The sequence below is a fragment of the Octopus bimaculoides genome, chromosome 3 (genome assembly GCF_046866305.1).
Source record: "Octopus bimaculoides isolate indiv1 chromosome 3, ASM4686630v1, whole genome shotgun sequence".
NCBI classification, from domain to species: domain Eukaryota; kingdom Metazoa; phylum Mollusca; class Cephalopoda; order Octopoda; family Octopodidae; genus Octopus; species Octopus bimaculoides.
The window spans coordinates 50,000,795-50,013,629 of NC_142930.1; the positions used below are offsets into that span (position 1 = coordinate 50,000,795).

Below are 12,835 nucleotides of genomic sequence, written 5' to 3' on the forward strand. Positions count from 1 at the left end.
CGCTCTCTTTATTGATTCATACTATATGCCTTTTGTATGAATAAAATACCTACTCTATCAGGTTTAGTCAGAAAACTAGACCTGATAGAGAAAAACTGAAGTTATTTTTGAATTTAACAGGTAAAATCACTTAGGAATTCATTGAAATATTCAAGGCAACAGACAATTTTTTTTTTTTTTTGCCCAGTGTAATCATTTAGAAATATTCTTAAGTGAATGCGATTTCAAAAATGTAAATTGCTTGTACAATGAAGGTTAATATTCTAGCTCTTTTTAAACAGACAATATTTTAATGGTTTTTTTTCAAATTATTTTCTAGTGAATACCATTACTAAAATATTTTTTGGCGTAAATATTTCGTAAAAGACCAGTTCGTGACCTCGGTGTGAAGTAATGTTTTTCCATAGGTTTTTTACGAGTGCAATCAACGTATCTCACGTCTAAAGATTTGGCTGCTATTTCTAGCACGCCCTGCTACCACGTAACTGCTATTTGCGATAAAGGACTCGAAATACCTATTACACGATAGCAGGACGTGCAAGAAATAGCAGCCAAATCTTTCTTCTTCTGGGGAAGGGAGCCGCTTACGCGTGATTTTGATCTCACATTCGCTGAAAGCATGCAAAATAATCTGGAAAAGAAAACAAAAACACGAAACAAAATTCCGTTGCTGCGAAACTTAGACATTCCCGGTAAACCAAAGGGGCCACGAGTAGTCTTGGATAGATAGATAGATAGATAGATAGATAGATAGATAGATAGATAGATAGATAGATAGATAGATAGATAGATATGTACACATATATATATGCACGCAAGTATGTCTCTCTGAGTGTTTGTTTCTTTATGTTTTTGTTTGTATTGTCTTTGTCCACCACCACCACTATCAATAGCAATAGGAGGCGTCAGTTTCCTTAGCTGTTCGGCAGAAAACAGAAGTAAGTACCGGGTTCGATTCGTTTCGACTAACCCTTGGTGCTCCAACATAACCATAATTCAATGACGGAAACATGTTAAAAGTAAAAAATAAGAGATATAAGATACCTTTTTCTCCTCATTTCCGAGTTTGTCCGCATTTCTAACGTCGGAGAAATGAAAATACATTTAATGTTTCCATTTCACAGAAAGGAAACTTAAGTTGCCGCATGATATAATAGAACTCTTCTTCTTCAAGAATGGACTCGATATAAAGAAACAGACAATCAATTCATATTTCCATGGATTTCATCTCGACGGAGAGGCTATATATATATATATATATATATATATATATATATATATATATATATATATATATATATATATATATATATATATATATATATATATGCTTTATTGAAAAGCAGCAAAAATATATCACAAAAACTGTTACTCGGAGTTTCACGTTCTCGTTCGTCGGACAGATTTGTTTAGAATGGAAATAAGGTTATAATCAAACAAATACAATTTGTTTAATGGATACACATTTGAAAATGGTTTTGTTTCATTGGTCCTTTCAACCAATGGTCTTTAGCATGCAATGAACAAATTTCAGTATAAAAACATCTCATTATAAAATCGAAGAAAACCTTAAATCAAAAAACAAAAAAGCTTATAAAAGGACAGAGTCTAAATACAGGTAAATAATTATTTGCAAAATATAAACCAATTAAAGCATTAAAAATTATATCCGTTTAGAAATTTAAAATTTTAAATTTAAAATTAATTTTTTAACGGATATAATTTTAATGTAATAATTGATTTATATTTTACAAATAATTATTTACCAATGTACTGGCAGAAGCATTAGCACGCCGGGCTAAATGCCTATCAGCATTTCGGCTGTGTTTACGTTCTGAGTTCAAATTTCGCCGATTTTGACTTTGCCTTTCATCCTTTCGGGGTCGATAAATTAAGTACCAATTGCATACTGGGGTCGATTGTACCCCTCCCCACAAAAATTCAGGCTTTGGGCCTATAGAAGAAAGGATTCTTTTTTTTTTATTCTTTCATAGCACAGTGTAGGTAAAAATGCACCGGAGATTTTAGTCATCTATCAAGTCACAACAAAATCTTCACACAGATAATACTTTCCTTAAGATGTACGCTGTGCCCAATAAGGTTGCTTTTTGCAAGACATCAATCTTGAGCCCAACGCTCCGATCACCACTGGTATCACTTTTACATTATCCTCTTGCATTCCACACAGTCTTGTCATTTCCACTTTCAATTCGGAGTACTTGCTGATTTGTTCAGCCTCTTTACTCACAACATTCATGTCATTTGGTATGGCTTCATCAATGATCTGACAGTGTTTGTCTCTCTTATTCAATATGAAAATCATAGTCCCAGAATATCGTTACTTTTCCATCTTCCTGCATAACTTTACTTGGTACATGCTCATACCAGTTCTCTGTTATACTTCATATTGGTATCTACGGCATAAGAGCCAGTGAAGACACACACATACTTTATCGTAGCGACGCTTGTATTCTTTTTGTGCAAGGCTCTCATATCCACTTACCAAGTGGATCACATTTTCCACACTCTTTCCACACTCTTTCCACAGAGTCTGCATTTCTGGGTGTCAGAAGTTTTATAGATGTTATGCTTCACTGAATTGGTAGCGAGAGCCCAGTCTTGTGCAGCAATGATCAGGCTTTCGGTGGTACACTTCAAATCACTTCGCTCAAGCCATGCCCAAGATGCTCTATTATCCTTAACGTCTTGTGTATTCCTTTCAAACTGTCCATGCATTCTCATTTCAAGAAGGTGTTCTTTTCTCTTCTCAGCTCTTTCGTTAAACTCTACCTTGCCCATCATTTCATCTGGCATTTATACCCATATCTTTCGCGGCATATTGCAGCAGGTCTTCATCACTATTTATCAAATACTCGGAAAGCGTTCTACTTTTACTCCTTATACAATGGTCTATACTAATTAGTCTTCTGCCACCATTCTTTCTTTTCATATACAGTCTGTTTACGTTTGCTTTAGAGTGTAGCGCCCCATGCAGCGCCATCGGCTTTCTTGCCTTCTATCCAGTGTTGATATTTCCCCCTTAGTCCATTTGAGGATGGACGAACTATATCTGACCACCGCAATTGTCCAGATATTCATTGCGGTAATCAAATTTTTGGCATTCAGGTTGGATTTCAACACCATCTTCACCCTTTTTTGATACGCCTCTCTGGCCTTGACTTTCATTTCTCTGTGTAGAATGTCACTCAGCTCCAAAATCCCTAAATATCTATACCCACTACCGGCGGGTTCACCCATGGTCTCTCCTTATGGTAACCGTAATCCTGTGCAGGCTGCTTTCTTCCCTCTTTTCATATTTAGTACTGTGCATTTGGTAATCCCAAATTCCATACCGTTGTCCTTACCACACTTCTGGACTGTTTTGGTTAAGGAATCTATCTGTTTTCAGATTTCCCAAACAATTTCAGGTCATCCATAAACAGATGGTTCAATGATGGGCCTTTCTTACCACATCGGTAACCCATCTTAACTTTCCTAAGTGTCATTGTTATGAGTATTAGTACAATTAAAAAAAGTAACGAGAAAACGAATCACCTTGGAAGATTCCCCTTTAATACTAACTTCTCCAAGGATACATTACTTGAGTACATTTTGTTTTTCCACTCTTTCATGCTATGCACCAAACATCTGCAGGCATTCAACGATCCAAGAATGAGGCATCATATTATATGCTTTCTTAAAGTCAATCCAAGCCATAGACATGTTTGTATGATGTTTTTTACAATGCCTCAAAACTGTTTTATCCTTGGTATCCTGAGAACTCTTCCTACATCCTTTTTGTTCTCTTGGTGGTATTTCTTCTTGTGCCAGGAAAGTGTATGTCTTTGTCGCACATATTCCAGTGAGTATCTTCCATATTATGTTTAGTCATGCTATGGGATGGAAGCTTCTCATAATATTCCCCTTTCTTCTATCTTTCATTACAAGTGTTGTCCTTCTAGTCACCATCCACGCGGGGACTGTACCTTTCTGGACACACTCATTCAATTGGACTGCCAGTCTTTCATGCACCGCATGGCATCTCTTCAGCCAGAAGCCATGAATCCCATCTGGTCCGGGGTCTTTCTGTCAGACACTTTACCCATTTGTTCTTTCACATCACCCGTGCTTATGACAATATTCCTTTGTTTCTTTCCTCCTTGTAATTCTGTCTTGATAGTTCCTATCCACATTGCATCTCTTTTATGCACCACATTGTTGCTCCATAATCCGCTCTAGAACTCCTTGGCTTGATTTGCATCAGGAGCAACATTTTCCCCATTGTCTCCTAAAAAGTTCTCAACATGAAATATAGCAGCATACCAAAAACGTGAGCGGGCAAGACATTTAAAATCACCTAAAAAAATCATTATTAAACAGGAACCAGGTTTCGGATTTAACAAATTCTTACCATTTGTCTATTCCTCATCAGCCTGATTTGTAATGTAGCAGCAATTATCAGAATCCTATACATAGTTGCCCACCGCCATGTGTGCGCGTGCATATGGTTCTGCTAATTACAGCTTAATGGTAAAATTCAAAAGTCTTCGTTTTGGCGCGCTAATTCCAGGAATATATTCGCAGAAAATATTTATTGCGTCGAATATATTCAGTATGAGAACATGAGTAATGGGTAAATATTATTATAAGATCTGGTAATTTGCCCGCTCACGTTTTTGGTATGCTGCTATATTTCATGTTGAGAACTTTTTAGGTTTTAATAGACACAAGATGTGATCTATTTCTAGCGCATTAATTGTCCACGTTAGTGGTCAACGTTATTTTTTAAAATGTACCTTAATCCCCTGAGATTGCAGATAATATTTCTGAATCTCTTTGATTCTTTAAATGTGCTGGCCCCCTGATAATTAATCGATATTAATTAATATATTAATATATGACTAATTACCAGATCTTATAATAATATTTACCCATTACTCATGTTCTCATACTGAATATATTCGACGCAGTAAATATTTTCTGCGGATATATTCCTGGAATTAGCGCGCCAAAACGAAGACTTTTGAATTTTACCATTAAGCTGTAATTAGCAGAACCATATACACGCGCACACATGGCGGTGGGCAACTATGTATAGGATTCTGATAATTGCTGCTACATTACAAATCAGGCTGATGAGGAATAGACAAATGGTAAGAATGTGTTAAATCCGAAACCTGGATCCTGTTTAATAATGATTTTTTTAGGTGATTTTAAATGTCTTGCCCGCTCACGTTTTTGGTATGCTGCTATATTTCATGTTGAGAACTTTTTAGGTCTTAATAGACACAAGATGTGATCTATTTCTAGCGCATTAATTGTCCACGTTAGTGGTCAACGTTATTTTTTAAAATGTACCTTAATCCCCTGAGATTGCAGATAATATTTCTGAATCTCTTTGATTCTTTAAATGTGCTGGCCCCCTGATAATTAATCGATATTAATTAATATATTAATATATGACTAATTACCAGATCTTATAATTATATATATATATATATATATATATATATATATATATATATATATATATATATATATATATATATATACATTTTTTGTCTTTGTTGCCGTACACATTCGCTAGCTTTCTTACAAAAAATCTAATGCTCTTAGCTTAGACGTTTTTGGCGGCAACCAGATCAAACTGTCACAAGTGTAACTGCCCGAAACAGTAAGGACTTCTGGCAACTGGACTGAGGAAAGAAGGCCACGAATAACTCGTCTTTTCCCCCCTGTCCTTCTAATCGTTGGTTCTCTCCTGTCCGCCTTTGTATCGTCTATCTGTCCGAATGTTTTATTGTCCTCATTTTATATATATATATTCTTTTATTCTTTTATTTGTTTCAGCCATTTGACAATGGCCATGCTGGAGCATCGCCTTAAAGGGTTTTATAGGCGAAGAAATCGACTCCAGGAATTATTCTTTGTAAGCATAGTACTTATTCTATCGGTCTATTATGCCGAACCGCTATGTTACGCGAACGTAAACACGCTGATATCGGTGATGAGGGATGGGGAGGACAAACACAGATACAAACACACACACACATAAATATGTGTGTGTGTGTGTGTGTGTGTGTGTGTGTGTGTGTGTGTGTGTGTGTGTGTGTGTGTGTGTGTGTGTGTGTGACCGCGTGTGTATCGTTGGCGATTTTCTTTCTCCGTCTTCCCTTCTTTAGACTTTTTCTATATTTCTGATGAAGAGCTCCGCTCGAAACGTGAAATCCTCTTTCTTTTCTTTCCTTTCCTGAGCGTCCAATATCACTGTACTTATTCCACGTCCTTGCATTGTTGTTTCTTCGTGTTTTTTCCTGCTTGTTCATGTTTGGATTGTATATATATATATATATATATATATACGACGGGCTTATTTCAGTTTCCGTCTACCAAATCCACTCACAAGGCATTTGTTGGCATGATGAAGAAGACACCTGCCCAAAGTGCCACGCAGTAGGACTGAACCCGGAACCATGTGGTTGGAAAGCAAGCTTCTTACCACACAGCCACACCTGCGCCTCTCTCTCTCTCTCTCTCTCTCTCTCTCTCTCTCTCTAAACGTATATATATAAACATATATAAATATATGCATGTATATATATATATATATATATATATATATATATATATATATATATATATATATATATATATATATATATATATGTATGTATGTATGTATTGGTGTATTCTTATATACATGTCTATATGTGTTTATGTATCAAGCTAGCCTGATAGACACGGCTACGTCAAGATGGATTTATGTATTCTTCCTCCCACTTGGATTTTTATGTATTCTCTCTCCCACTTGGATTTGAAATGTTGCCACATTTATAATATGTCTTTTCTACTGTAATTTTCTGCATTTTCGTGCAGCTGAAGATTGCTCTTCATATTGCATTTAATGTAATGCTCGCATTACTTAAATAAATTGGAGTAGCATGAAACGTGGGTACTGCAATCACCTTTGAAATCCGTGTTGCTTATTTTTTTATTTTGATCACCTATCCTTTTGGAATACGATATTCGGATGCCTACGCATAAGTACCATATTCAACCTTGAATCTATATCTAAACCGTATACATATATATATATATATATATATATATATATATATATATATATACAGAGAGAGAGAGAGAGAGAGAGAGAGAGATAAAGTTCCTTTCAATTTCCGTCTACTAAATCCACTTACAAAGCTTTGGTCGGCCCGAGCCTATGTGGAGGACATTTGCCCAAGATACCACGCAGTGGGACTGAGCCCGGAACCATGTGGTTGGGAAGCAAGCTTCTTATCACATAGCCACGCCAGTACGATAGTATTAGTAAACTAGAAACGCGTGACCAAGTAGTTAGGGTGTTGCACTCACGATCGCAATAGAACGGTTTCGATTCCCAGAGACGCTGCATTGCATTCTTGAGCGAAATTCTCCATGTCATGTTGCTCCCCTCCATTTGCAATAAACTAGATACAGCGAGCAGGCAGAATCGTTTAGCACGCAGTTTTTCTTCCAGTTTTACATTCTGAGTTCCAATTCCGCAGAAGTCGACTTTACCTTTCATCCTGTCGGAAGTCATAAAACAATTACCAGTTGAGCAGTGGGGTCAAAGCAATCGACTAGCCTCCTCCCCACAATTTCAAGCCTTATTCCCTTAATACAGTGGTTCTCAACCGGGGTCGTCCGAATAGTCCCTGAGAGTCCATATAAGATTTCCGGGGGTTCATGTAGCAAAATAGAAAATTGGGGATCCACAATAGTATTTTAAGGACCTCTAAAAAAAGTTTGCCTTAGAGATATGTATTGCAAGAAACAGCAAGGCTTCTGTCTCTTATATTTTACATAGTTCAACCTACACAAGTTAATGTCTGAACACACAAAATAGGAATTTTGAAAGAAGATTCTATAAAATTAGATTTAAAACATCAAATGGCTTGTGGGGTGTCCATCAGAATAAAATAGTAATCAAAGGGGTCCATAGATAAAGATGGTTGAGAATCCCCTTCTTTAGATGTATGTATTGGTATGTATTGCAAGAAGCAGCCAGGATTCCTTCTCAAACATTTTACATAGTTCAACCTACACAAGTTAATGTGTGAAAAACAAAATCGGAATTTTGAAAGAAGTTTCTATAAAACTAATTTTTAAACATCGAATGGCTATGGGGGTCCACCAGAATAAAATAGAAATCAAAGGAGCCTATAGATGAAAAATGGTTGAGAACCCCTGTTTTAACAGAACGAATTGTTAGTAAACTGGTCGAATCTACTTTTGTTATTTTCAACTACTGTTAGGTAGTCTTCTCCCAGTGTTCTGAGAGAGATCTGTCAGCTTTTGTGACTCTTCTAAAGTTCATTAGTTATTCAAATGATATTTTTACATTCGTCTTCGCAACCTTCAGTTAGATGATCACTGGGTTTCTTATTCTGCTAGAGAAGTAGTTTCATAGTTAGAATCTCAAATGCTCGTGTGCGTGTGTGTGTGTGTGTGTGTGTGTGTGTGTGTGTGTGTCTACACACACACATGCATATTTATGTATATACATGTATATGCACATATGAGTATAGGTATTTATATAAATGTACGTATATACATATATCAATTTATATAGGTGTGGATACATGTATATGTGCATGTGATAGATAGATAGAAGGATAGATAGATAGATAGATAGATAGATAGATAGATAGATAGATAGATAGATAGATAGATAGATAGATTTCTTTTATTAGCCACACAGGGCTCAACAAAGATGGGACGAATACAATGTAGAGCTTTTCTTTTTGGGAGGGGGAAGGAAGAAAAAAAAAGTAGATAGATAGATAGGTACATAGATAGATAGATAAATAAATAAATAGATAGATAGATAGATAGATAGATAGATAGATAGATAGATAGATAGATAGACAGATAGATAGATAGACAGACAGATAGATAGATAGGGAGAGAGAGAGAGAGAGAGAGAGAGAGAGAGAGAGAGATGACAGATAATATACTCACACAGATTATATGTTCATCCACACACACACACACACACACATATATATATATATATATGTAATTTTGCGCGCGTGTGTGCGTACTTGTGTGTGTGTGTGCGAACTTGTGTGTGTGTGTGTGTGTGTGCGAACTTGTGTGTGTGTGTGTGTGTGTGTGTGTGTGTGTGGCCTTATGTATATTCTTCTGTGTTGGTGGCATTGATCGTCGTCATATAGTTCGTGTGTACGTATTGTGTATATGTCACTGTACATAAAATGTGAGTGAGAGAGTGAGAGAGTGAGAGCATGTATGTTTAGATTTAGTGTGCGCGCTCATTCACTCACACAAGCACATGCACTCAAAGACACAGACACGTATCCACACCAATAAGTTTTCAGGGGAGGAAAAGAAGGAATATGGTTGTCGGATGTGGCCGCCCGTCAACTTTATGTGTGTGGCCTGTTCTGTAATTTGGGTTAGAAGTGCGATGTATTTCATTCATGTACTGGTCGCACAAGTGTCACGCCCACTATCGGGAGTGTCAATTTTTTTCTCCGCCTTCAGGCAAGGCTTGCCTCATCACCACCACCACCACTACCACCACCATCACTGCTAGTACTATGACCAAAAGAAAAAGAAAAAAAGGGGGAGAAGAAAAAAACAGTACCAAGAAAAGTAAAGTAAACAACAAAAACAAACAAAAATCATGCCTGCCTTGTTATTTTAACTCTTTCGTGATTTACCGGAGCCCTATTTACCTTACAGCTTCGCTCTCTTCGTCAGTAAGCCCTCAATATATACAGCATAAGGTGGTCCCTCCTCTTGAGGATATATATATATATACATATATATATATACACACACACATACTCACATACATATCTCTCACTATATATATATATATATATATATATATATATATATATATAGTATATATATAGTATATAATTTTTTTCCTTCAGAAAAAGAAAGTAAAAGACCAAACAACACCAACAAGAAAAAACAACGCCGATAACAGAGACATCGGCAGTAGTATCGCAACTGTTATAGCAACTATACCAGGAGGCTTCGGAGTTATTGTAGATTTGGCGTCTATGGAAATAGTAAATTAACCACTCGCCCTGTCTCCACTCTGTCATTCTCGTTCTTACTATTTTTTCTTTCTTTCTCTTGCACTCTGATTTCATTTTTTTTTTTTTATATATATATATATTTCGCCCTCCACCGTTCTCTGTCTCTTTCACAGATTCCTTATTTTTTCTTTCTTTCTGTCTTTCTTTTTCTCCCCCCCCCCCCTCTTTCTTTACCTCCTATCTTTCCTTCTCTTTCTCTCTTGCTTTCTTTCTTTCTCCACTATGTGCGTATAATGCTGCTGTGTTTTATTTCTTTCACTTTATAACTGACACTTTCTTCTTCAAGATATCAATACTTTTCTACTTACCTTCCTGTCTCTCTACCTACCTATCCATTTATCTATCTATCTTCAAACTTTTCTGTTTCATTTATTTGCTTATTTATCTGAGAACTTCTTTTTCTCTATCCCTCCCTTTTTCTTTTTAATCCACCCTCTTTCTCTCTTTCTCTCTTTCTCTCTCTCCGTCTCTCCGTCAATTTCTCTCAATGTCTCTTACTGCATTAATCCGTTTTACAAACGTTGTCGTACCTTAATTACCACATCTGAGGAAATCAATCATAATCACAGGAAGTAGCAAAAACCTTATATGGTCTATTCTTACAAAATTTAGATAAATTTCCGAATCTCCTTCAATCATGAGCCTCAAGTGAAAAGTGCGTTGACGTCACAAATACAACGCCCCATGCTAGGTCTAGCGTGTTTTCCGGTAATATTACAAACATGACAGCGTTCGCCGCACACCGCGGACCATCTCCCGAGGCGATATTTTGAAAAAAAAAAATTAAATATATAAATATAAATAAAGAAATAAAAACAGATATTTCATAGGACGGCTATTAACAAGAGATGAAGTTGATTGTATTCGAAACTGTTCTTTTCGGAGTCTTGCTTCGCTTACTACCAGTAATGTCTCTGATATGCCCTGTTAATATCGGATCGACTCTTCCTCCGTTAACACGCATAGCAGATGTGATTTGCGAGGGCACAATCAAGAAAGCCCCGTCAAACGTGAAAGTGAATAGCTTGAATGTTAACTCTTACGGAACCGGCCAGGACAATATTACCATCACCGTAAGGAGAGTACTTAAAGGCAAGAAAAAAGTGACATCCAGGTCGGAATTATTAGTAAATCTACCAAAATCAAATCAACAGGACGCCTGTATATATACACTTAGGAAAGGTGATAAACGCCTGTTTTTTTTGATAGCTTACAAAGACACATATTATACCATGATAACACCACCGATCGATTCTACGAAAATACACAACCGTAAACTTAGAAGGATAATAAGCAATTCAGGTAAGTGTTACGCACTGATGATGGGGCGGGTGGCAATATTACCTTTGCAAACCAACAAAGAAAGCAAAACATTGTTTTCAGAACTTTATATAAACATCATTTCTGTTGCAGTGGAGCGAACAAGTCAGAACATTAACCTGCTGATGACTGTTCCTTGTTCTTGTTATTCTTGTTGGTGTTGCATGTTGTTTTTGATTGATTACTTTTTTCTTTTATTTTTTTAGTTCATTTATATCTTTTAAAGGTAAACATCTTTTAGTTGCAGCAGATATTTTTTATTAATATATCGTTCGTTTAACCTATCTATCTATCTATCTATCTATCTATCTATCTTTCAATCCCTATGTCTATTTTTCTATCTCTGTTTATGTATACATACATGTGTATTTTATATATATATATATACATACACGTGCATACATATATATATTTATTCTTTTGTTTCAGCCCTAAGGTTGTTGCCATACTGGGGCACCAAAGTGTATATATATATCTATATATTGGTCTATCTATCTCCTTACTTTCTCTCTCTCTCTCTCTCTCTCTCTCTCTCTCTCTCTCTCTCTCTCCCTCTTGTTTTGCATAAATAAGTATACGTATTGTTATAAGAACAGACAAGAAGTTTGATGAAACGTTTTACATAAAATGGGGTATGGTCCAAACAACTGATTAACATACACAAATATGTGCATGTGTGTTCTAGTATAGACATACAATAATAAAAACACATGTATATACACATAATGCGTATGTTAAATTTGACATGGCCTGAATGATATACATGTAACGAATGTGTGTGTGTGTGTGTGTGTGTGTGTGTGTGTGTGTTAACATTTCGAATATAAATACTTTTTTTTTGTCCAAACGATGTATAACCATTCGCAAGAAAACAAATGTTCGTGTATTTTTCGGCACGTGTGTCCTCTGTAAGTACAAGAATAGGGGCATTTTTTTTCTACCTCTTTTTCTTTTACATCATTATGAATGCATTCACATACATAATGTACACATACATTTACGCATATATATATATATATATATATATATATATATATATATATATATATATATATATATATACATACACATACATACATACATACATACATACATGTTTATATAATTAATTTAATTCGTAATTAATTAATGTCTACATATTAATGTTGTTTGTTGCACGGATATATGTCCTTCAACACAACTCTACAAATGTGCAAATGTATTAATTTCTGATGTATGTAAGCGTGAGCATAAAATAACACAGTCAACCGTATATAAACATGTGCGTACGTGTGTATATATATATGTATGTATCACATGCATGCCAATATATATTTATACATAGATGTGTGTGCGTGTGTGTGCGTAAATACATACATGTGGGTGCATGTATATATATATATATATATATATATATATATATA

General features: G+C 35.7%; 1 protein-coding gene across 3 annotated transcripts in view; it reads left to right on the forward strand.

Annotated features, from left to right (window-relative positions):
* The first annotated feature begins 9,944 nt into the window (after nucleotides 1-9,944).
* Nucleotides 9,945-12,835, forward strand: part of LOC106868416 (pro-neuregulin-1, membrane-bound isoform-like) — a 258,580-nt gene continuing 255,689 nt past the window's right edge. For 2 of the 3 annotated variants that reach the window (XM_014913660.3, XM_014913661.3), the window contains exon 1: nucleotides 9,945-11,414. In XM_014913660.3, coding sequence (XP_014769146.1) covers nucleotides 10,961-11,414 — 454 coding nt within the window. In that variant the 5' untranslated portion in view covers nucleotides 9,945-10,960. Of the gene's footprint in view, nucleotides 11,415-12,189; nucleotides 12,341-12,835 lie in introns of those variants that run through there. The other variant, XM_089348969.1, reaches the window with a different exon arrangement.